The 25,057-nt window shown below is 39.2% G+C and overlaps 1 protein-coding gene across 1 annotated transcript in view; it reads left to right on the forward strand.

Annotated features, from left to right (window-relative positions):
- The first annotated feature begins 4,327 nt into the window (after positions 1-4,327).
- The window catches only part of LOC133378305 (coiled-coil domain-containing protein 73-like), a 67,649-nt gene continuing 46,919 nt past the window's right edge, over positions 4,328-25,057 (forward strand). The window contains exon 1 of the mRNA XM_061613125.1: positions 4,328-4,459. Coding sequence (XP_061469109.1) covers positions 4,328-4,459 — 132 coding nt within the window. The remainder of the gene's footprint in view (positions 4,460-25,057) is intronic.

Below are 25,057 nucleotides of genomic sequence, written 5' to 3' on the forward strand. Positions count from 1 at the left end.
TGACGTTGGAGAACGTTGATCACTTCTCCTATCTCAGCAGCCATCTCTCTGTAAACGCTGACATCGATGCTGAAATTCAACATCGTCTGAGCTCTGCAAGTGCCGCATTCTCCCTAATGAAGCGTAGAGTATTTGAGGGTCGGGATATTCGCAGGGAAACCAAAATGCTTATTTACAAAGCCATTGTACTACCAACCTTACTGTATGCCTGTGAAACATGGACCATTTATAAACGCCACTCCCAACTTCTTGAAAGATTCCACCAATGCTGCCTCCGGAAAATTCTGCAAATTACTTGGGAAGACAGACGGACTAATGTTAGCATTTTGGAAGAAGCAACGACTACCAGTGTTGAAACAATGATCCTTCAACATCAACCTCGCTGGACCGGCCATGTTGTTCAAATGCCTAATCACCATCTTCCAAAGCAGCTACTTTACTCCCAGCTTAAGGATGGAAAATGGAATATCAGTGGACAGCAAAAGAGGTTTAAAGATGTTCTTAAGGCGAATCTAAAAAAATGTAACATGAACATCGAGAACTGGGAAGTCTTGGCCCATGAACATTCCAAATGGAAGCCGGCTATTATAAAAGGTGCTGTGGACACGAATACAGGGTGAACGGGACAAACGAGCTAATTGGAAGGCATGTGAAACAAATCCTCATTGCGACCATCTTCCATCTGGAAACCTATGTCCTCACTGTGGGAGGCTGTGTGGATCCAGAACTAGCCTCCACAGTCACTTATGGACCCACTGTTAAAGATCTTATCTTGGAAGACAATCTTACTCGGCCACGAGTGATCGCCAGTGATATTACTGGTATTAGTTAGAGTGGTTTCATTCCTTTAGAATCAGCTTGGAAACTTTCCCCCCACTTTCTTTACCATCACTGACCTTACCGTGGATCTATGAGAAGGAAGTTTTATCCTCAGTTTTATTGCCATAGACTAGAATGGTTATATGAATTACAGTTATATTTTAAAAATGTTTGGATGCTTCATCTGTGCACCTGTGCATCTACACATATCCAAATATACGTTTTCAATAAATAATGCTACTATCTGTGCTGCTTCCCTGAATGGAACAGGTCTTTCTGCCACATTGATTCCTGCCCTGTAGAGTTCTTCCTAACTTCAGGAGCAGCATTTTAGGGGAACACAAGAAACTGCAGTGGGAAGGGAGGCTGAAAAAGTCTTGCTGCATGCACAAGGCATCTGCATGCATCCCTTTGAATCCAAGCCTCTGTTTCCAACAGTGGCTAACCAGATCTTTCCAGAAAGCTCGCTTGTAGAACATAAAGGAAACACACACACACCGATGTTTGCTCTCAGCATCTGCCTCTACATAGAGGCTCCATTTCGGTATTAAGCTATTGATGGACCTTCCTTACAATTTCTTAGATCTCTATATAAACTATCAAAAGTTACATTATGGTATCTGTTTTTAAAAATCTATTTGAATGAGCTATCAGTCCATTGTCTGGCATGAACGGTGTGCTAGGAAGTGGAATTTTTATTGTTTGTGACAAATATAAACAACAGGTCTGTTAACTTCAATTATGCTAAAGCTGTTATTGAAGGAGGGTATATGTTTTTTTTAAAAAAATATAAACCAGTGTTCTGTGCATATTTTTGGATCTTTTCAGAGAAGCCACATACCACCTTTCCTAAGACAGCTGTTATCTCAGTTGATACAGAAAATCCCATTCCAGCCAGCCCTGAATGGTGAGAGTAGGCAAGGCCGGGACGCTGTCTAAGGCTGTAAACACACTCGTCACCAGAACAAAGCATTTCCATTAGCCACACCTGGAGGGGGAATGGGTTGATCTACCGATCAGTTGCAAAATCTGAGGCTGAATTAAACAAACAAACAAATGCACTCGAGCATTGGAACCAGCAGAACAGTGAGTGTGTTTCTACCCTAACACTGGTTCTGCTCTGATCCTGATCCTGATTCTGCTCTGATCCAAACCTTAAACATGGATTCATATTCCACCTCCACCACACTGCTGCATAATGGCCTCTGCTTTCCATTTGTAAAACATTCTAAGTGTATTTTTTCGTTGGGAATGAATGTTGTAATAAAGATTGTAAAGTCATGGAGTATTTTTATAGGATAAGTGTTTCACATGTTAAAATATATTTGTTTTTTCTCAAGATAACACTGTATCATTATTCAATCTGGAATATAAAATTTTGATTATTTTGAGTAGCTGATTGGAGAAGGTGATGGATAATTGTACTGGTGCTGAGCAGGTTTTTTTTTTTTTTAAAGGTATCTTCAAGATAATAAATTGATTTCCCGTATTGTTTGGGTTTTGTTATTGTGTACTTATTAGAAACAAATAAACAATAACACACATTTCTATAATAAATACACACTTATGTCTTAAACATACTGGGTTGTATTCAACATTGTGCTAAGGAGATAGTTCCATCAGTACAAGGATTCCTGCTAGCGCAACTGAACATGCCGCCCTGGGCTCCTGCTGGGAGGAAGGGCGAGGTCAAATAATAAACAAACAAACAAACAAACAGAACTTTCCCTCCTTTCCTCCATCCACATGGTATTCTGTGGGTTCTACCAACCCTCTAGAGCAAATTCGGGAAAGTGCAGTGTGTGCAGGGGAGGAGAGTGGGAAAGTCCTGTTGCGCTAGAGGGAATTATTGTGCTGGCTTCTGCTAGCACAATGAGTTAGTTGCATATGGTCCATTTTTCCCAGTCACGCAATTGCATTACAGGAGTAGCAGCAATCCCTGCTAATACTACTTCAATTAACTTACAAATATGTAAGTTTTGGGAGCCCAAATTTCACTCAAACATTGAATAAATTAGAAAATTTTCAGTTAAGCTTGCTTATACTAAAGCTTATATTACAGTGTATATATTAACTTTTGCCGATCTAAATGCACAATGCTTAAGCATTGGTGTTGGTGGTGGGGAAGGGTATGCTTAACCAGGGACTGGAGATCCAGGGGAGTTGGCCCAGGCTTCAACTCCATTACCACAAGGTATAAAATTGAGGCTAAATTATAAGTCATATTTGAAGATATTTATGAAAACTTCTTGCCCAATGTAACTATTATCTACGATCTTGTGAGTTTTGCTGGAACCAATCAGAAGCAGAGCAAAACAAGCAACATTCTGAACATTTCAGGCCCTTCTCTAGAACGGACAATGTGCTTGTGCCATTAAACTAGTTTGAAAGACAAGAGATTTTGGGGTTCTCTATATTATATGGTCTCTCAAGAACTACCAGTACCAGAGTTCCTTGTGCATAGGCAGGGAGGAGGAACAGTGACTGGAAGAGACAAAGCATTACTGGGACAGTCATAATAATCTTAATAATCAGGGACATTGATCCCAGGGACAGTGGTAGCCTGTGCTGCTCAAGATATACTGCAAATAATTTTTAGTGAAGTATCCATAGCCCTATTTTTTTCCCCACACTGCCAGTGCTGTGGCCGAAGCTGAAATAGTTTTCAGCAAGTTAGCACTCATCAGAAACTACAGTTGCAAGAAAAAATGATTTTCTGGACATAACTCATAACCTTACAATTAAAAATGCAAGAAAATACGGCTTTAAAGTTAATTGCTCTATTTATAAAATGTTTGCAGCTTCACTAGTCTATTATAGTAAAAAAAAACATCAACAGGATCAACAAGACCACCCAAAAAATTACAAAATAGTAAGCTTTGTTGCCAAAGGCTGGGTGGAGCATGTTAGAAAAGCTTAAGAAATGTATAAAATGTAATTTCAGAATTAAAATATAAACCTTCCTTTCACGACTCATTAGATTATATGTATAGGATGTGATCATGGTATATGTATGGTAGGGGGCCCATGTTACGAGTTTGTACTGAGTCAGTAAAAACATGTAACATATGCCTCCAAAAATCGTGCTTGGGCCCTATACAAGCATATTTTATAGTATATAAATGTTTGCTACTGTTGCTATTGTTTTAACCCTGACATAGTGACCATAGCATGTCAGATTCTATTTAAGTATAAAGAGTCTGACCAGTTGGGATGTGAGGTTGACTCACAACAAGCACAACTCTCTCCTTGTGGGAAGGCTAGCAACAGGATGAAGGGATTGGTGGCAGAAAACTTCTGTATGTGGGACAGTGTGAATAGGAGGGGATGGAAGGATGCAAAGGGTGACTGGATGGATTGTGAACTAAATGTTTTAAAGTTTGAGATAATATTTTAAATTATAGCATCAGTGCTTGCAGTTTTTCAGATGTAGCTGTTTCTGAATGATATTCTTTACTTTTCATTTGAAATTTTTTTACATCAATTTGTTTTTTAGATAGTTTCTAAAATGGATGATGACTTAAATAAGGAAGCACCTGCATATACTTTACAAAATTCCTCAGAAGCACTGATTTCTATTCAGCTTTTAGATTTTAAAACAAGTTTTCTGGAGGCAGTAGAAGAATTGCGTATGAGAAGGGTAGGTGCATTTACGTATTTATTTATTTAGATTTCTAATTAATTCAAAATATAAAGCAATTGAAGTCATTCTTATTCTCCCAGGCCTTTTAACATATTTTTGCATTTTAATATTATTTAAATACCTCTAGTTTTACTCCCTGTTTAATCTGATGGTGATTAGTTTTAGTTGGCATTTGGAGGTATAATTGTTATATGATAGTGCTGGTGTTGATACTTGTTTTCCCCCCTTGTTTAAGTTTTTTTGAATTATTTGTATTTTTCTGGAATTTTAATATGCTTTAATGTTTGTTTTATATTTTATTGTATATCACCTAGAGGCTCATTGCACAAGGCAACAGATCAATATAACAAACAAAATGAGCTTGATAAAATATACATTAAACATATTACAGTTTCACCATGCCTGGTTATCCTTAGCAGATGGAAGCCAACATAAACAGAATTTTACAGAACACTTAGAAAATGCTAAATTGGTCTGTGGTGAAAAGGAGTCCCACATTCACAAGGCAGCCACCAAGAATGCATTTCTGTGTGCCTTTGCTGTTCAGCATGAATGGTATAATCGAACGATGGAGGAAGGTAGTTTCTAAGGGATTAACTGTCCCCAACCCTTAGGACTCAGCGTTGCCAATGTGGCACCTATTGGTGCAATGGTACCCTTGAGGTCTTCCCCTGGCACCCACATATCCTCTGGGTTTCCCCCTCATTTCCCCCTTAATCATGAGGTGAAGAGTGTGGTTACCTTTTTCTTACGTGAAAAGTACATAGAGCTGAAGGAGGAAGTTGAAAGAGTGATGCTGCTTTTCAAGGCTCAGATTAATTCTACTGGATATGACTTTTACCTAGATCTCTTGGAAAAGTGAAGTCTGTGTCTCTTTCTTTCTGTGTCTGTGTCATTTTCTTTCTGTCTCTCTGTGTGTAGTGGGGGTGGGGGAGGCTGATCTGGGGGAGGGGAGGGAGACGTAACCAGAGGGAACGGTGCCCACAACACTCAGTGAAAAATCCAAATGTGCTCACAGGTCTAAAAAGGTTGGCAACCTTTGCTTGAGGGGATTTCAGAGGTTAAAAGGAGAGATGAAATTGGCAAGAAGTGAGAATCCTGGATACTGGCAAAACACTATGGAGTATTGGAAAAAAAGGCATTTCACCACCATAATAGCTAAGCTTAGATACTGATGTAACATTCATTAGGAAATGCCTGGTAAAGCATGAATATCACTTTCTTCACTAGTCAAAACCAGCTGAAGCTCCTGGACAATCCTTAAAGGTAGCCCCAAATAGAGTGCATTACAGTAGTATAAATCATCAGTGATGGTTTCTGGGGCTGTTGTACACACTCCCATTTACTTTGCATACAGTGTGCTCCCACCATTGCTTTGGGAAGTGGTATATACACAACGTTAGCCAGTAGGGCAGTGCACAGACCCCTCCCTCCCGGACCCTGCCTCATCTGGAACCCTTGGATCGGGCTGCCCAGTCCTATGGCAACTTAGGGATCACCCGCACTTCCCCATATCTGGTCCTGGATCAATTTGGGTATGGAACTAATGTTTAATTAGGGGGGTTGCCCTAGTTAAACGTATGATCGTGAGGAGGAAACACTGTGTCTCCTCCCCACTCCAACTGAAAAAAAGGAAGGTTTGATCCTGTGGGGTGCTGCATCTTCACAAGCGCCTTCCTTGCAGGGAAGGTGCTCATGAAGAAGCAGCAATCTGCATTTCACAGAATAGAATGCTCTGCGTAACAGCTGGTAAATAAAGGATTCCATTTTGCATCGTTTGTAGGCATAGAAAAAGAGGAGCAGGGGAAGACGTCCAAAAAACATGAGACAGTGTAAAAAATATAAGTGCTATGGGGATCAGCAGCCCAGACTGATCACAAGACTGGGTACATGAACCAGGAAATATTTTAAATGCAGACTGGCCAGTCCCTATGGCATGGCATGGCAAAAGTAGGGATACTCCTATGCCTCATGACGGGCCTTACATTGTGTTGTAGTGGCCTCAGCTGCTGTCTAAGGCACTTCCCTTAGTTATGCAGGAACCATGCCAATCCTCCCAACAATTCTTTAGGGATGCTTGTATATAGGTATTTATTGGGGAATCAGTGTTCCTCATGCATGCAGTATTCACATGGTATTCTTTTCATCAGAATGCCTCCCTCCCCGTGCCCCAATTTAATCTAGATTTATCCTTTCCGGAGAAAATCTATTTAGTTTTTTTTTTAGAAAACCCTGTTGTCATCAACCTGTTTAGAATATTAAGCTTGTGCATGAAAGAATCCTAGAAGTTTGTTTTTAAAAACAGGTCACAAAGTGGGAAGATTTTTCAAACAACCTTCTCCTCATCATTCAGATCACTCCCCCATCTGAATCCACTTGTATTTGGTGTGTGTGTATGTGTTACATTGCAGCATGCCCTGGAGAAATGTCTCAGATGTTAGCAATGCTTAAATGAAGTATCATACATGTTTAGAGAAACAACTTATTCATGCACTAGCCATCTTTGGTGTTTGAAATTTTGTTTCTTTTTTGCTCTCTGTTTTTGGTGTCTGCGGGCTGGGGACAGGACCCAGCCAGCCTTCCTTGTGAGGTGGGACAGCCACATTTCTAGGTGTGGCATTTAGGTAGGGGAGGCACATAGCGGCAGCCAGTCCTCCCTCCAGTGGTGGAGACAATATGAGACCCAGGCCAGGGGAAGAGAAAGGCAGTGACCTTTCCCCACACCCCTCCTGCATGCAGAGAATGTGTTAACACACATAATGGGCAATGTAAAGGTCAAAATACAGTATGAACACCAGGAATTAATCAGCTATTTTTTTCATAAGAAAAAAGGATGTTAAGGATACAGTGAACAAGGGAATGCCAAAAGATGTAAAACAAACAAAAACATTTATGATATATCTAAGAAGTTGAATTGTCTCACCCTTTTTTGAGATTCCCAGGAATGCCAGACTTAAAAGCTTGACTTTGCCTGTAGGTACAGTCCTCTGTAACAGGTACATTCCTGTGTTTTGATTCTTCATGAACTTAACTACTTTGGTATGGCAGTGAGCTCCTGATCTTAGCTTTAATGCTGGATTAGGTATTTCAGTTTTAGATTTCACCTGAAAAACAAACTTATACATACTACAAATTTAGGGAAGGGCAGAGAGAAAATAAATACTTTGGGATGTGTTTGTTAACTCCTTGTTGAGGGTCCCTCTTTCTAGTCTTGTTCCTGATCTTTAGATTTACCTTCCTGTTGGACCATCAAAGAAAAATCTTGCAACTGGTTCCTATGTAAAGGTCTAACTAAGCGATTGGAAACTAATTGTGGAAAGCCACTGGATATTTTCTTTTATGGTTGCTGGGTTGATTTTTCTGTTTGGAACCCCTGAAAAGGCCTCATGCCGGGCTGCACACATTGGGGAAAATCAGAAATTAGGCCTGAGCTACAGCTTAGGTGGCTGGCCAGCCAATTATCTGCAGTGAGCACAACAGTGTTTCTATTCCTCGAGGACTGTTTTCATCCTTTGCTATCAAGTACTCAACAAAATGAAGAAAAAATAGCCACTATGATGGTGAGTATAGTGAATGCTTTAAAAGAGTAAAGGGTAGCTTAGGGTCGAGTTTATTTTTTTCCAGATCACTTTAAGTTACCTCCTTTTTTCACCCTTTAGCAGTAAGCATCCAATTCAGCTCTACTCATCATAACAACTGGGGGATAAAGAAACTCTTACTTGAAGTTAACAAACATGCTTCTTTTTCTGGCTGAAACTGAAAAGCAGAAAAAAAAGAAAGTCTAAGAGGTGGAGACTAACTTTAGTCCATTATACAAAGTTCTAATATTTCACTCTTCAAGGGTCATGTTACTCTACAGGCTGGTTTTCTCAGGATCACTTAAGTAATTATGGGGTGACTGTGATCATGAAAAATCCCCCTTCAGTCAGGGAAAGTCTTGAGTGAGCAAACTTTTGGGGGCCTTCCAGATGAGGCTTTTGTTGTGCACTTGCCCTGCCTTATGCACTGAATTTTTGACAGGGTCCTATTCTTAAATTCCTCCTTTTCTTAAAACAAACTGAAGACTGTCATTGTTTGTTATGTCACAAATTAAAAAGACGATTTTCCAAAAAAAATCGGTGTGTGTGTGTGTGAAGCACCGTTCTGGGGGCAGGGGTGTACCCATTTGCTGGGCCCATTCCTCTTCCCATGTAGACATGCTATAGTGGCTTTTGAACTTTAGAAATATTCACTAAGTCTTTACAAGTTTCACTTCAGCAGCTAATTCATGTAGGCCTGCTGTAGGGTGTCCTAAAACAGACTATGAAGTAATTTGGAAGTCTGAGAACTGTTTGATTGAGCAGCATGACAGAAATGGATTTTGCAATTTCGTAGGAGGTGGATTGAGAGTTTGAAACAGATGGTAAAAGTACCTAGTTTGGGTAGCTTGGATGTGAGCTTGCTGTACTCAGTTCCTAAATCTGTTCAGGGTCAAGAATCAGGGTGGCTTGACCAATACACAGCATATCTTGTAAAACTACAGCCTGAAGCAAGCACTTTACAAAGGCTTGACACTTTCTAAAGGTTATAATGACTAAATAAACCATCAAATGACTCCTCTTTTATTGTTATGGTGGTGTTTTTGTAAAAACACTTAAATCCTTGTAGTCCTAAGGCAGCTAATAAAATATCAACACTTCTAAAGGTTTTGTTATCATCTTAAAATTGTATACAGTTTCCCCCCTAAATATAAGAAAGTTTTCTTTTTAAAGAGCTTCAGGAATGTTTCAAGATAGAATATATAAGTTTTTAAAACTTCCATGAATGAAGGGGGGTGGGGAAGTAACAGTAGTGAACTGAAGAATGGCTACAGCTTTTTGATGCTCATTTAATAAGTAAATAAAAATTTTAGAGAGTAATCCTAACACATACACACACCCAATCCTAACCCTGGAAAGGGTTAGGATTTGGCAGAGGCATCCCTCTGCCTGGCTCCACTAAGCTCCATCAGTTGGGAGGATCCATCCACTACTGCAGAACTCCCTGCTGTGCCTTCTGAAGGCACAAGCTATTTGAGATGTACTGCTGGTGCAAGGTCTTGAAACACAGCATTTTGGAAATAGGGGTGGCTCAGGACTGGCTAAGGATCTACTGAATCCCAAGCCAGCCCATTGACAGGTAAGGGCATGATGTGGACCCCTCTGCTGTGCAAACCTGGGAATGGAAGAGCAAAAAAGAAAAGAACATCCAGCCATGGATGCAGCAGTGTTTCTAATGCACCAGTCATCCCAATTGTCGTTCCTCCTTGGATAATGTAAGACTGTTGCTGCTTTTCATTCATATAATACTTCAGACTCTGTGCACTGTTTTCAAACTCCTTTATTGAAAAATTAAGAAGAAAAATCCTAATTGCATTTACATAATTTTGGAAGAAGGATTTTAAAGTTTCAGCTTCAGTTTTTTCCATCTAAATATTTTGTTATAGTTTAAATTATATAGTGCCAGTTAAGAATGGGTGAGAATTTTGATTCAGTTCGCATTTCAAGCAGAATTTATAGAATTTGCAATTTCCAAAATAATATGAGAACCATCCTTCAAAATTTGCATTTATTAGAATTTTGGGATGCAGTTTACCAACTAAAGAACATTTACAAAAATGCATATATTAGGGATAAGTGTGCATAAAAATGAATACATGAGTGAAAATAACATGCAAAAAGGCATGAAATGATGAGAAATGGCTTGCAAAAATGTGTACCTTTGTCAAAACTGCCTACAAAAATGTGTTTATTTGGAAAAACTTGCACTAAAATGGTGGAGAATTTTCATGAGGATTTTTTTAAAAAAAAATTGCAGATCTCTGTAGAAATGTAGAAAACTGAATTTATCATTGGAAAAATGAGAAACTGAGAGAACCGAAACAGACAGATCTGTCCATCCCTAGTCCCAGTTCAATGTGCTCTATATATACAAGGTAAAGTGGGATCAGATCAGCATGGAGGTGATCATTTGTAACTCCTTATCAGGGCCAGAACCAGAGGGTGGCCAGGTTGGGCCCTGGCTGAGGGCTCCTGAAGGGCCCCTCCTTAGGGTGGGAGGGTGGCATTCCCATTCCATGATCCACGGCAGCATCTGCTCTCGATCCTGCTGCAGATCACAGAAAGGGAACTCCCAGTTACCCTGCATAAAGACTGTGCAGGCCCATGATGCCTGCCCGCCCGCCCCACTTACCTGTCCCATTGCGGTGAATACTGTGTGTGCTGCACATGCATACCTGCTATCAACCAAGATGGCGACCAAGGCTTCCCTAAGAGGCTGATGCCCCTGCCGCCATCTTGGTTGGTGGCAGGCATGTGCATGCGCTCAGTGTAGCACCCATGTGTGCCATCAACCAAGATGGTGTCGGAGGCATCAGCCCTTTAGGGAAGCCCCCACCGCCATCTTGGTTGACTGCAGGCATGCACGTGCAGCACTCACAGCATTCACTGCAATGGGAGAGGTAGGTGGGGTATGCAGGCAGGTGCTGTGGGCCTGGGCACACAGACCCTCCTTCTTGTGCCTGATACAGTTATTTAAGTAGCTGGCAAAGGGAAGTTCACCAACAAAATAATTCTGACACAGTGGAGACTTCCACTTGGTCTGTCCTTCCTTTTCTTTAAATTTAAGTTAATCACTGTTCTCTTAAAATTTTGGGTTCCCTAAATAGTCTTATAACCTAATCCTAAGCAATTTGATGAACTTTACTTCCAAGTAAATTGCCTTGATCCGGTAGTGCTTACAGTAATGCTGTTAGCTAAAGTAGTTGCCACTGTCAAATAGAGATAGAGGAGAATTTTGTTTGGTCATCATTTTTACGTGAAATGACATAATTTTCTTTTTTTTTTTTTTTATATATAATTTTTATTCAAATTTTTCCAAAAAACAAACAAAACAAAGTAAGAAAAAACATAACAATACTACAACAAAAAATAAAAATAAAATGGTTGACTTCCGATTTGTCACAGATCAGCTATAAGTATATAATATACATCAAACCTGTCCCTTAATATGTACATACAGAATCCCTTTTCTCCATAAGCTGTCTTAATTAATCATCAAATCCCAGTATCATCATTTTATTTTGATCTTTCGACAAAAAGTCTAAGAGAGGCTTCCAATCCTTAAGGAATGTATCTGTCGATTTTTCTCTAAGTAAACACGTCAATTTATCCATTTCTACTAAGTCCATTAATTTCAGTAGCCATTCTTCCATTGTTGGTATTGATTCCATTTTCCACTTTTGTGCATATAATAATCTTGCTGCCGTAATCATATATAATAATATTCTTCCATATTTCTTTTCTATTTGTTTATCCATAAAACCCAGTAAAAAAAATTCTGGTTTTGACTGAATATTTATCTTTAAAATTTTTTGCATCTTCCTACCTATCTGTGCCCAGAATAATTTCGCCTTTTTACATGACCACCACATATGATAAAAAGATCCTTCTTGTTGTTTACATTTCCAACAAACATTAGAGACATTACTATACATTTTTGACAGCTTTTCTGGAGTCATGTACCAACGGTACATCATTTTATAAAAATTTTCTTTAAGATTATAACATAATGTAAATTTCAAGCCTTTTTTCCACATATTTTCCCATTGATCCATTTGTATGTTATGACCAAAATTTTTTGCCCACTTTACCATGCACTCTTTTACTTGTTCTTCCTCCATATCCATTTTCAATAAAAGTTTATACATTTTTGCAATTATGTTTTCATCATTTGTATACAAACCTATTTCAAAATCAGATTTACTTATTTCAAACCCATACATTTTCTTGTCCATTTTATATCTTTCTAACAATTGTAAATAGGCAAACCAATGAAAACTATATCCTTCCTTTATCAATTGTTCTCTCTCTTTCATTGTGTATTCTCCATGTACATTTTCTAATAGTTCTTGATAAGTTAACCATTTCTCTTTTCCAGACATTTCTCTTCTATAAAACGCTTCTTGACTTGAGACACATAATGGTATTTTCGAATAAAACCTTGGTTTGTATCTATTCCATATTTTCAACAGAGAACGTCTTATAAAATGATTGTTAAAGTCTACGTTTACTTTTACTTTGTCATACCATAGATATCCATGCCATCCCCACTTCAGATTGTGGCCCTCCAAATCCAATAGTCTTTTATTCCTCAATAAGATCCATTCCTTTATCCAGACTAAACAGCAGGCAGCAAAATAAAGTCTCAAATTTGGTAATCCCAGTCCTCCTCTTTCTTTAGCGTCTTGAAGTAATTTAAATTTAACTCTTGGTTTTTTTCCTTGCCATACAAATTTAGAAATATCTTTTTGCCATTGTTTAAAAGGTAAATCAGAGGATATTACAGGTATTGTTTGAAACAAAAACATCATTCTCGGTAATACATTCATTTTTATCACAGATATTCTACCCATTAATGACAGTTGTAGTTTATCCCATCTTAGCAAGTCTTTCTTAATCTCTGTCCATAATTTTTCGTAATTATTATGAAACAGCTTTGAGTTTTTATTTGTCATGATGATGCCTAGATATTTCAACTTTTTTTCTATTGTAAAATCTGTCTTGTCCATTAACTCTTTCTGTTCCCTTAAAGTTAAATTTTTCACCAACATCTTTGTTTTTTGATTGTTGATCTTAAATCCTGCTAACGGTCCAAATTCTTTTAATTTGTCCATCAATATATGAATTCCTTCCAAAGGGTTTTCTAGTACAATTATCAAATCATCAGCAAATGCTCTCAATTTATATTCTTCTTTTTTTATTTTTAATCCCGAAATCCTTTTATCTTGCCTTATATCTCTAAGCAGCACTTCTAAAACCAGAATAAATAAAAGGGGAGATAATGGACATCCCTGTCTTGTACCCTTTTGTATTTCACATGAATCCGTTAAGTCTCCATTAACAATTATCTGGGCCTTCTGTGATGTATAAATCGATCTGATCCATTTTATAAAGTTGTCTCCAAAATCCATTTGCTCCAAAACCTGGAACATAAATTTCCAATTCAAATTATCAAATGCTTTTTCAGCATCTAAAAAAATCAAAGCTGCTTGTTTATCATTTCGTTGTTCTAAATATTCCAACACATTCAAAACATTCCTGACGTTGTCACGTAATTGTCTTTTAGGTAAAAACCCTGATTGATCTTCCTGAATAAATTGTTGCAATATTATTTTCAATCTTTCAGCCAAAATCATTGTAAAAATTTTATAGTCATTATTCAGTAGAGATATTGGCCGATAATTTTTTGTTTTAGTTAAATCTTGGTCCTCTTTAGGTATTAATGTTATATTAGCATTTTTCCAACTATCCGGTATCTTTCCCTCTTGCAAAATAGAATTCATTGTAGACTGTAAGGGTAGCAAGAGTTCTTCCTCCAAACATTTATAATACATTGCAGATAGCCCATCTGGTCCTGGCGCCTTTCCTAATTTAATTTTATTTATAGCTTCAGATATCTCTCTTGACGTAATAGGGCCATTAATAACTTGTCTCTGAAAATCTGTAATTTTCGGCAAATTCTGTTTAGATAAATACTCTTCTATTTTTTCAGATGGAATTTCTTGACACTTATACAATGTTGAGTAATATTGATGAAAAATCTTTTTGATTTTTACATTATCTGTCAGCGTCTCATCTCCTTCTTGTATCTTTAAAATAATATTTTTTTGACGTTCTTTTCTTAATTTATATGCTAACCATTTCCCAGGTTTATTTGCAAATTCAAAAGTTCTTTGTTTAGCAAAATTTAATTTCCTTTCAATTTCTCTAACTGTCAACATTGATACTTGCTTCTGTAACATTTTAATTTGATTTACAATAGAAACTTTAGCTGGATTCTTTTTCAATTCTTCCTCTTTTTGTTTTATTTCTTCCAAAATTAATTGCATTTTCTGTTGTTTCTTTTTTTTTAATTCAGAATTACATTTAATAAAGTATCCCCTCATAAATGCCTTACTAGTATCCCAAACAATATTTTCACTTGTTCCTTTATATAAATTATATTCAAAGAACTCCTTTAATTTCTTCTTACATTCTTGTACTACTTTATCATTCTGTAATAAAGATTCATTTAGTCTCCATCTAAATCCAAGATTTTTTTTTTTTTAAAGTTAATATCACAGGATTGTGGTCCGAAAAAGTTTTTGGTAATATATCCATTTTAAAAATATCCTTCGCTAAAATTTTTGACATCCAAATCATATCAATCCTCGAAAATGTTTTATGTCTTTCTGAAAAATAAGTAAATTCCTTTGCATTATCATTTATATATCTCCAGGTATCCACCAATTCTAAATGTTCCATGAGTTCAAAACAAATCTTCGGTAATTTACCTTGTGTCTCTTTGATATTTTTTTCAGAAAGCCTATCAATTTTTGGTGAGATTACCCCATTCCAGTCACCCATGACACACCAATGCTCATATGAAAACTCTGACAATTTTTCCATAAGTCCTGTATAAAACCTTGTTTTATCTTCATTGGGGGCATAAATACCCACTATCAAAATGTTTGTACCTTGTAAAGTAATTTCAACCCCCACAAATCTACCACTATCGTCCAATAATACCAATTTAGGAAGCAATTGTGGGTTAATATAGAGAACAACTCCATTTTTTTTTTTTGGTCCAGCTGAAATAAATTCTTCACCCAAATTTTTACAAATCAAATATTTGGAATCTTTCTTCTGAATATGAGTTTCTTGTAAACAAATTATATCCAATTTTAATTTTTTCAAATAATGAAACACTTTCTTTCTCTTCTGCGCCGTGTTGGCTCCATTTATATTCCAAGTTAGGTATTTGTAATCCATCATTAAGCGTGTATTTTAAAATTTGCCTGATGCTCCTTTTGATCCATCATCTTCCTTCCCCTCCTCTGCATATCCTTGTTGACTTTGTTTCCCAGGAACTATATCCATATCTTTGAGTTTATCTTCTTCCATATCTTTTGAAGCTTTTCTCAAGAAGTCCCTTGCTTTTTGAACAGTATTCAGTCTGTATTTCTGTTGTCTGAATGTAAAAATCACTCCTTCTGGAACGTCCCACCTAAATTGAATTTTGCATTGCTTAAGTTTTTCTGTAAGGAAAGCATATTCTTTTCTCTTACGTAAAAGTCTAATAGGAATTTCCTTCATCACCAGTATTTCCTTACCATCAATTTTAAAGGTATATTTAAAGTGTTGCTGTAAAACCATATCTCTGGTCGTCTTCTTTACGAAATGAACAAGCACATCTCTTGGAATTTTTTTCATTGTTGCATATCTGGAGTTAATTCTATAAACTTTGTCTATTTCAAATTCCATCCTATCTTCATTCAAGTCCAGAAATTTTACTAAAGCATTAACAATTTTATCTCTAATGTCTTCACCTGTTTCCTCAGGGATTGCACGGAATCTCAAACAATGCTCTTTATTTCTCATTTCAGTCACAGCTAAATAGTCCAAATTTTTTTCTAGTTCCAGATTTAGTATATCTGTTCTATTCTCCAAGGTTTGTACCTTTTCTTTAGTATTTTTTGCATCTTCCTTTATTTGCCCAATTGTCCCTTTAATCTCATCCACTTGTGTTTTAATATAGTCTTTAATATCTGTCAATTCAGTTTTCATTTCCTGTTTCATTTCCTGTTTTATAGCATTAATCCCTTCCATTATTTTTTGAAACATTTCTGGGGGTATATCCTCTTCCTGTGTATCAATAGAACCTCTTCGCCCCTGGGCCTTGGTTGTTTTTTTAGTTGTCATTTTCAAAAAGAGGCCTTTAATTTCTAATATTAATCACTGTTTCAGAACCTAAGGGCAGTCTATTTCTTTTCTTTTTTTCCCTCCACCAAAAAGAAGAGTTAATATTCCAGGCCTATTATTGAAATCCAGCCAGCACAACACAGTCCTTATCTGCTTCCAAGAATGCAAAACAATTCTGGTTGCCAAGACTAAACAATTAGTAGCATATACGAGCAGCGGATTCATCCAACAAGAAATAGTCCAAAGAGAAAAATAGTCCAAAATATAATAATTACCTCTCATCCGTTTTTAAACTTTAAAAGTCCAAATTCAAGCCAGCTTTTTGTCGTAAAAAAAGTATATAAGTTGTTTATATTTTCTTTCTTCCTTAATTATATTTAAAAGAGAAAAAGTATGACTCACCCAGGTTTCTCAGTTGCTGATTCATAAACAAATCCCTTTTATTGCAGTAATTTAAGCCGAATGATAAGGTTTAGGCAGAAGTGGGCTCGCTGGTTAAGAACGTTTTTTTTTTTGAGAGAAGAAAAAACGCTTCGCTTTATTCCAGTTCAGCTTGCGTGGAATTCCTGACTCCGTCTTCAGCCGATCGGCTTGCCTTCTTATCTCAGGAATTTCCTGATCAATTCCAGCCGCCGACAGCTCAACGAAGTCTTGTGGAAGATCTGATCGGTTCTCCTATACCTTGGAGAACATTTAAGCCAGTCCAAGATTCCTCTTGGCTGGCTTTTAACCTGAAAAAAGCTTCCTCTGAGGCAGAGCTCCCTCAGAGACAACCACCAGCCAGCACCACTTCCCGGAAGTGCGTGAAATGACATAATTTTCAACTTGTTTGAAATGTGGTGTTGGAAGAGAGCTTTGCGGATACCATGGACTGCGAAAAAGACAAATTATTGGGTGTTAGAACAAATTAAACCAGAACTATCTCTAGAAGCTAAAATGATGAAACTGAGGTTATCATACTTTGGACACATAATGAGAAGACATGATTCACTAGAAAAGACAATAATGCTGGGAAAAACAGAAGGGAGTAGAAAAAGAGGAAGACCAAACAAGAGATGGATTGATTCCATAAGGGAAGCCACAGACCTGAACTTACAAGATCTGAACAGGGTGGTTCATAACAGATGCTATTGGAAGTCTCTGATTTAGTTATTGGATCAAATAAAGTAACAAAATGTAAAAATATAGACTTCAGGATAAAATAAATTTTCAAATGCATATATGGAGATAGAATATTTATTTAAATATGAATGTATGTATGCAGTCCCCCACGACCTTTTGATTAGCAAACTGGTCAAATGCGGACTACATGGAAATACTGTCAGGTGGATTCACAACTGGTTGGAAAACCGTACTCAAAGAGTGGCCGTCGGTGGCTCTGCTTCGGACTGGAAGGAGGTTTCAAGTGGAGTGCCACAGGGTTCTGTCCTGGGGCCGATACTCTTCAACATTTTTATCAATGACTTAGATGATGGGGTGGAGGGAAGCCTTATGAAGTTTGCGGATGATTCGAAACTGGGAGGGATAGCTAACACAATAGAAGACAGGCATAAAATCCAAAGGGACCTGGATAGATTAGAAAATTGGGCTGAAATTAATAAAATGACATTCAATAAAGACAAATGCAGGATTCTGCATTTAGGCCACAAAAACAAAATGCACGGGTGCAGGATGGGAAATACCCGGCTTAGCAGTAGTGCGTGTGAGAAGGACCTTGGAATTGTAGTGGATCGCAAGTTGAACATGACCCAGCAGTGTGATGCTGCGGCAAAAAAGGCAAACACGATTTTGGGATGCATAAACAGAGCTATAGTTTCCAGGTCGAGGGAAGTAATAGTCCCACTATATTCTGCATTAGTCAGGTCTCATCTGGAATACTGCGTTCAGTTCTGGGCGCCTCATTTTAAGAAAGATATAGACAAGTTAGAGCGGGTTCAGAAGAGGGCGACGAGGATGATAGCCGATATGGAGAACAAGTCTTATGAGGAAAGGTTGAAGGAACTTGGCATGTTCAGTCTGGTGAAGAGAAGGCTGAGGGGTGACATGATTACACTCTTTAAGTACCTGAAGGGCTGTCACATAGAGGAGGTTACAGATTTGTTCTCTGCTGCCCCAGAGGGTAGGACTAGGTCTAATGGTTTTAAGTTGCAGGAGCGTAGATTCAGATTGGACATTAGAAGGAACTTCTTGACAGTAAGGGCAGTTCGGCAATGGAACCGACTGCCTAGGGAGGTGGTGGGATCCCCTTCGCTGGATGTCTTCAAGAAGAGGCTGGACAGCTATCTGCGGGAGATGCTCTAGCTGTGGATTTCCTGCTGTGAGCAGGGGGTTGGACTCGATAGCCTACAAGGCCCCTTCCAACTCTATGATTCTATTATTCTATGATTTTTAAAACAAAAAATACTGAATAATGTGAAAATGGTACAGGACAGGCTTATGAACGAACACATGTAGAATTGACATACAATGGAAACAGACTGTACTGTTCATCAATACTGTCTAGCAGTAGGCTACTTTTGAAGCTTTCCAAACAATAAAAAGTGGTTTGGTACTAAAATCTATAGCACTGAAAATGAAGGCAATACCCCAGACTGGTTTGGGAGTCTTCTAGAACAATTCCTCCTCTATTAACATCTTCCATTTAGCACCACCCTACCCATCTGTGACTGTGTCAGAAATAATTCTATATAATATAGAAAAGCATTTATACACATGCGCACAGTTTCTTTTATTGTCAACCAAACTAGATGCAACCTGTACCCAGTAGTAAGGATGGAAAGATCTGCCAATTTTGGTTCTCTCGGTTTCTCATTTTTTCAATCATGAATTCATTTCTCCGTATTTCTGCAGCAATTTGTGAATTTTGTTTTTAAAACAAATCCTCATGAAGATTCTTCATCATTTTAGTGTGAATTTCTCCTAATAAACAATTTTTGGTAAGCATTTTTTACTAAAGTACACATTTTTGCAAGCCATTTCTAGTCGTATGCATTGTTGCATGTTATTTCACCTGTTATTTTCCGTTATATTTTTATTTTTATGCACACTTTCCCCTAATATATGCATTTTTTAAACATTGTTTGGTTGGCGAACTGCATCACAAAATTCAAATAAGTGTGAATTTCGAAGGGTGGCTATGTTTTGGTTCTCATATTGTTTTGGAAAGTGCGAATTTGATTTGGCTTGAAATGTGAACTGAACTGAAATTCTCGTCCATCCCTACCCAGTTGTGTAACAGAGAATCCAGATATGAACCAAAGAGAGTCCCAAAGACACGTGGTGACAAAGGAGACTACGTCACAGGTGTTGGCTGTAGCAGTGAGATACGAATACTAGACAATCCCTAATAGTTGTGTGGCAAACAGAAATAACAAAACAAGATTACTTGTGAGAGTGACTGGCAAAGAGTGTGTGGCAAAGAGTGAGTGAACTCAAACACCATGGCTGAATACATAAAAATGAAAAGAGAGGAGCTGGTGGAGAAGTGCATAACATTCAATTTACCTCACGAGGGTAAAGGGGTAGATGAATTGAGGGTAGCACTTATAGGATTTGCAACTGCCCAGCAAAAACAACCTGTCAGGGAAGAGACCCCAGAAAGATACTTAAGCAATCCCGCTTATATAGAGTATTTGAGAGAGAAGTTAAGATGGGAGGCTGAGGAAAAAGACAAGCAGAGGGAGTTAGAAGCTGAGAGATTGAGGATGGAAGCTGATGGGAAAGACAAGCAGAGGGAGTTGGAAACTGAGAAGTTGAAGATGGAAACTGAGAAGTTGAAGATGGAAACTGAGAGAATGAGAATGGGGTTTGAGGAGAGGGAGAAGCAACGAGCAGTGGATGCCGAATTACAAGTAGAAAAGTTAAAATTTGAAAGAGAGAAGTTTCATTCTGATGAAACAAGAAAGGACAGAGATGGAGCAAAAATAAAAATTACTCCAAAGGACTTTGCTGTCTATGAGCCTGGTCAAGATCCTCAAATTTACCTCAGCACCTTTGAAAAAGCAGCTCAGTTGTGGGGGCTACCTGAAGATAAGTACAGGCAGTATTTATCAAACCTGATTAAAGGGGAATTGGCTGAGGTATACCAATATTTCCCCTCAGACAGGCCCGTCACCTATGCTGAATTCAAAGAAGCAGTGTTTAAAAGATTCAGACTGGGGCCTGATCATTTTAGAAAGCTTTTCAGAAACTGCCAGATACAGACAGGGAGGTCTTTCGTGGAGCTGGGGGCAAAACTGATGGACATATTTGGGAAATGGCTGACAAGTGCAAAAGCTCAGTCTGTGGAGGAGGTGAAAAACCTCATGATATTGGATCAATTATACCATCAGTTACCACCAGAAATAAGGCTCCTGGTCAAAGACCGTTCCCCTACATCGGTGCAGGAGGCCGCAGAGATGGTGGATCACTTCGCCTCCAACAGAACTGGCTGGGTGGGGAAAACATCAAGAGATTTTAAACCCAGACCATATAATGCTGGCAGAGGGGATGTGGTATCACAGAGAGTGAGTCCTCCAGTAAAATCTGAAGGGCACAGGACACCCCAGAGTGGATCTGTGTACCCTAAAAGTGAGGAGAAATTATGCTACAAATATGGTAGACTGGGGCACCTACATTTTCAATGTGAGGTTGCCAACCCCATTAGTAATTCTGCTCAGACAAGGGCAGTGAAAACAGAGCCCAAGGCTTTAGAAACAGCGAAAAAGGTTCAGTTCTGCCAGATAAACTGGACAGAAGTAACAGACCTTGATTCAAGTCTGAGAGAGGAAGTGAGTGTACAAGGGGCAAATTATTGGGCATTGCTTGATACTGGTGCCGCTCAGACATTACTGAGGCCAGATTTAATAAAATCTGAGGTAATATTACCTCAGGAAACTGTGACTATCCAAGGAGTGAGGGGTCAACCAGAAAGTTTGCCTGTGGCCCTGGTGGAAATGACTTGGAGAGGCTGAGAGGGCTGATATAAAGTAGGCATTAATGCCCAGCAACAAGAACCAGTAATACTGGGAAGAGATGTAATGGGCGCCCAAGGAAAGATCTATGTAGTGACCAGACAGCAAATTGGCAGAGAAAAAGAAGCCATATTAAGGGGGGCTGAAACAAACAGGGTGGAATCTGTTAACCAGCCTCAGGTCACCATAGCAACCACTAGCAGGCCTGCTGAAGGAGACAAACTGTATCAAGTGGTCTCTGATAATGATGAGGCAGATCAATTCAGGGAAGAGCTACAAAAAGATATAAGTTTGAAGCAGATAAAGGAACAAGCTCTGACCCAACAGATTCCTTTCACTGACAAACTGAGGAATCAAGTTGTGTGTGAGAATGGGATTTTATATAGACTGTGGATGCCTGCTGAGAGAAAGGATGAATGTGAACCAGTGAAGCAATTAATAGTACCTAGCAAATACAGAACCAGATTGCTAGAGGTAGCCCACGATGTCCCATGTGCAGGACATCTGGGAATAAAAAAAACCAAGAGGAGATTGGCTGCACACTATTATTGGCCAAACATCTCCAAAGATGTAAAACAACATTGTCTGTCTTGTGGTATATGCCAAAAGGTGGGAAAAAGTGGAGTAAAGACTAAGGCACCCTTAAAGCCCCTTCCTATAATTGGACAACCCTTTTATAGAGTGGGAATAGATTTGGTGGGCCCTTTTTCCAAACCCACAAGGCATGGCAAGAAATATCTATTGGTGGTGGTGGATTTTGCCACCAGGTACCCAGACGCAGAAGCACTAAGATCCGTGGAAGCCCCTGTAGTGGCAGAGGCTTTATTAAAAATCTTTATGAGGCTGGGTTTCCCTCATGAAGTGCTGACGGATCAAGGCAGTGTATTCATGGGAGAAGTGATGCAATGTATGTGGAAATGTTGTGGTCTAAAACATCTAAAGACCACTACTTACCATCCCGCCACTAATGGGTTAACAGAGAGATTCAATGGCGTTTTGAAGGGCATGATCAGAAGCTATGTTCAAGATCACCCACAAGACTGGGATGAACGGTTGGGATGCTTCTTATTTGCATACAGAGAAGTCCCTCAGGAGTCAACAGGCTTCTCACCCTTTGAACTCATGTTCACTAGAAAAGTGAGGGGACCTTTGGAACTATTAAAAAATTCATGGGAAGGAACCCTGGGAGAGTACAAAACATCTGTAGTAGATTTTATATTGGAATTCCGCAATAAATTAACATCAATGATGGAGGTGGTGGAAAAGAATTTGAGTCAAGCACAGGAGAAGCAACGTTACTGGTATGACAGAACAGCCAGGGAATGTGTGTATGATGTGGGAGATATGGTTATGGCGTTCATACCCAGGAAACATGACAAATTACAGGCTAACTGGGAAGGACCATATACCATCAGAGAAAGGCTTGACACAGTGACGTATGTAATTACCACAGACCAATTAAACAAAAGCAAAGTGGTTCATGTAAATATGTTGAAGCCTTACCATACCAGGGATGCACAGGTGTTGCAAGTTACCTTATTCCCTGAGGGAAGTGGGCCTGAACTTCCAGATTTGGTACAGGAAAGCAAAGACAAAGGAGGGGTAGATCAAGTGGAATGGTCAGAGGAGGTGAAGGAGGAAGTAAAAGAAGAGATTCTGAGAGTGTTGAAAACCTATAGGAATCTCTTTAGCAACAAACCTGGCCGAACCAGTATAGTTATACATTCCATTGATACTGGAGATCATGCCCCAATCAGATCTGTTCCATACCGTGTGAATGGGAAAGTTTTGAATGAGATCAAAAAGGAGGTGGAAGATATGCTGGAATTAGGAGTGATCAGGGAATCCATCAGTCCCTGGGCCTCAAGTATTGTCCTGGTTCCGAAAAAAGATGGAACGACAAGGTTTTGCATTGATTATCGGCTAATCAATAAAATTACTGTCCCAGATGCGTATCCTATGCCTAGGGTAGACGCAATGTTAGAGTTATTGGGGGCAGCAACCATTATCTCTACACTAGATCTCTGTAAAGGATTTTGGCAAATGGAACTAGACGAGCAATCCAGAGCCAAAACTGCCTTCAGTACACCAGATGGGTTATATGAGTTTGTGACCTTACCCATGGGACTAAGGAACTCACCAAGTTCATTTCAGAGGCTAATCAATACTGTGTTGCGAGGCATGTCAGATTTTGCAGTGGCCTATATCGATGACGTGGCCATTTTTAGCAAGTCGGTGCCTGAGCATGTCCAACACCTGACAACAGTATTGGAGGCCTTAAGAAAAGCAGGCCTCACAATAAAAGCTAAGAAATGCCAGTTTGGACTAAAGGAAGTAATCTATTTAGGACATAAGGTGGGGAGTGGGAAAATCACCCCCTTATGGAGCAAGGTGGAGGCAATACAAGCGTGGCCGATCCCCTTAACCAAAAAACAAGTAAGGGCATTTCTGGGTGTGGCTGGATTTTATAGGAAGTTTGTGAGAAATTTTGGGGAAATAGCAACCCCCTTGCATGAATTAACAAAGAAGAAGTGTTCTGAGCGTGTGGTATGGACGGATGAATGTCAGAAGGCTTTTGATCTACTGAAGCAAGCCTTATGCCAAGGACCCATATTAATAGCACCAGACTATGAGAAACCATTCATCGTGGCTACAGATGCGTCGGACCTGGCGCTGGGAGTCGTCTTGCTACAGGAGAGAGAAGGCACCAGACATCCAGTGGCGTACCTGAGTCGCAAGCTGACGCCGAGGGAGAAAAACTATTCGTCGGTCCAGAAGGAGTGCCTAGCGGTCGTGTGGGGACTGAACAAGTTGCGCCCATACGTGTGGGGACGAAGATTCACAGTGACTACGGATCATCGGGCCTTGTTATGGTTGCAGACTATGAAAAACCATAACACTATGCTGCAGAGGTGGTCCTGGGCCCTACAGGACTATCAAGTGGACTTCCAGTTCATCAAAGGCAAGGACAATGTACTGGCCGATGGACTTTCCAGGCAAGTGGCTGGGACTGCAGTGACGTGACCAGACAGAGGAACAAAGAAAGACATTTTCCCCATAGAGACTTTTATTTGTTAACGCGACGTATAAATCCTGGAACAGGAATAATACTCTGCTGTTGTTTAAGGGGGGGAAAATGTGATGTTCCTATATTAATGTATATATGGTAAGTGTTAGTTGTTTAGAAGATACATGGTAAGTGGAGTGAAAGAGGGGGAGTGAATGGGCAGTAGAATGCGAGATGATTGGCTGAGTGTTTAAAATGGCTGAATGTATAAAAGGAAGAGTGAGAGTGGAATCTGGGGGGGAGAAGAGAACTGAGTGGGTTGCTTGGTGGGGTTTAGAGAGTTGTTTACCAGGAGGGAGGTGGAGTTTGGATTAGTATTGAGTAAAACCATATGCTTATGTGCCTTAAGAAGAAATCTTGTTAATCTTGTTAGCTTTGTTATCTGTAATAAATACTTAATTTGGTTTACCAAAGGCCTGATCCTTGGCTGGGGTTTCACAGACCAGAAGGGAGGGTAAGGTAATGACCAAGGCTGAAGGGGAACTGTAACAAATGGTGGCAGCGGTGAAGAGAATAACAATACCTGTATTCAGAGTCTCTGGGAATACTAGTATTGGGACGTTACTGGTGGTTGCCTAGCAGGGGGATCTGTTGAGATCTGTGCTAGAGCGGGGAGAGAAACCATAAGAGAGATCGGTCCGGACTGGTGGAGTCCCTGGTGGTGCCTAGTGACAGGCAGTAGCCACGCGCAGTAGGAACCTGACAGGGAGAGCCAGGGAAGGACGCGTCACAAGCATACTCCCCCCCCTGTGAAAAGTCATAGAGTAATCAAAATAATTGGCTTTTGTCCCTGATGGGGGAGTAATAGAAGATGCAT

This window comes from Rhineura floridana, chromosome 2 (assembly GCF_030035675.1).
Source record: "Rhineura floridana isolate rRhiFlo1 chromosome 2, rRhiFlo1.hap2, whole genome shotgun sequence".
Taxonomy (NCBI): Eukaryota; Metazoa; Chordata; class Lepidosauria; order Squamata; family Rhineuridae; genus Rhineura; species Rhineura floridana.